We start from the raw sequence: 1617 nt of genomic DNA on the forward strand, positions 1-1617 counted from the left end.
ACAGGTCAGCAGCACCTCCCTCAAAGTGGACTTGCAGAACTACATCCAGTCCAAACCACAGCTCAAGGGCATCCGCTTGAGCTACCGAAACCTCTCTGGGCTGGACAAGCGGCCGGTGATGCTGCGTTTGCCGGCTTCGCTCTCTGAGTACACGGTGCGGGCACTGAAGCCCAACTGCACCTACCGCATCTGCATTGGGCCCCTGGGGGAGAAGGTCTCCAAGGAGGAGCACTGTACTGAGGTGCAGACCTTGCCAGCGAGCCACCAACAGCACTCCCCTGTCACCCAGGGCAAGGACAACAACCTCACCCTCATCATCGTCCCCGCGCTGGCCGCTGTGCTGCTGCTGGTGGTGGTGGTGACTGCTGGCATGTACTACTGCCGGCAGCACCGGGCGAAGGCACGCACCGGCACTGGTGTGGATGCTAGCCCCCTGGAGCTGGAAGGGGTGAAAGCCTGCCTGGAAAATGGGGATTTGAGCAGCCACGGCTGCAAGGTACCAGAGGCGACAATGCTTTCCAGCGGCTCTGAGTGTGAGGTCCCGCTCATGCAGTCGCACTACCCCAGCAACAACAACACCCCAGGGCTCAAACCCTCCTACTTCTGAGCCAGGCAGGACTGGGCTGAGGCACGAGGGCAACTCTGACAGACAACGGTTGAGCTCTGGTGGTGGCACCTGGCAGTGTCCCTCCAGGGGCGAGGAACGGTGAGGAGTTAACTGAGTTCAGGCAGCAAAACCCCAAACCCATAACGTGCAATTTCTGAGAGGCTGCCACACTTCGGGAGGAGACAATTTTACCGCTCAGCGCCTTGGTTTCTGTGACTCTCTAGAACATGGGTAGCGACCAAGAGGGGGTTGGGTTTTTAATTTGGGGTTTGGATGGGCTTTTTTTAGCTACTGCTAAAAAGAAAGCAGCCAGTGACTCAGCTAAGGGATGTCCACGTGCTGGTAACAAGGGTCCTTTAGCAGAGCGTGGCCCATGCCTCTCGACTCCCTGGAAGCTGATGTGAGCAATAAGGCCCGGACGAGGTGCTGGGACCCTCAGGAACCCCGGGCTGAAGGAAGCGCCGAGCAGGCAAACCGGGAATTGAAGCTTTAAGAACTCAAAGAGATATTTATACGCGGTTATTTCCCATTTCTTCTGGGAAACCTTTTTTTTGTTGTTTTCTAGTACAGGTTTGTGTACATCTCTTTTGTAAGACGGACCAGAAGGGTGGCTTTTTGTAAAAAAAATAAAATCACAACAATGAGAAGCTCTGCACAGCCCCAAGCAGCTTTTGCAGGCACTACCCATTGGTGAGCAGGGGTGTGGGCAGCGCAGCCTGTCCCCTGCAGAGGAGCAGGAAGGTCGGCTGCGTGCTCCGGTTGTTGTTGGCAAGTGCTGGGATGAGTCAGGGTGATGGAGGGGAGGGAGTCTTCCCAACTCGGGGTGGTGGCACTGAGGAGGCTTCACCCCCACAGTGCTGCCCCCACCATGGGGCTGAGAAGGTGTTCCCAAAACACACGCCATGGGTTTCAAATCGGCCCCTGCCTTGTGCATCATCCAGCCTTACTTCATCCCTCCCCGCCTGCCAGATGACTTCAGGGCCAGCTGTGGGACAAACAACCCAGCCCAA

General features: G+C 56.8%; 1 protein-coding gene across 1 annotated transcript in view; it reads left to right on the forward strand.

Annotated features, from left to right (window-relative positions):
• VASN (vasorin) overlaps positions 1 to 607 on the forward strand; it is a gene marked incomplete at its 5' end in the record, with an annotated part of 2060 nt that extends 1453 nt beyond the window's left edge. The window contains one exon of the mRNA XM_010009545.1: positions 1 to 607. This exon is cut by the window's left edge and continues 8 nt beyond it. Within this exon, the coding sequence (XP_010007847.1) occupies positions 1 to 607 (607 nt within the window).
• Positions 608 to 1617: the final 1010 nt, after the last annotated feature.

The sequence above is a fragment of the Nestor notabilis genome, unplaced genomic scaffold (genome assembly GCF_000696875.1).
Source record: "Nestor notabilis isolate BGI_N333 unplaced genomic scaffold, ASM69687v1 scaffold19372, whole genome shotgun sequence".
NCBI classification, from domain to species: Eukaryota; Metazoa; Chordata; class Aves; order Psittaciformes; family Psittacidae; genus Nestor; species Nestor notabilis.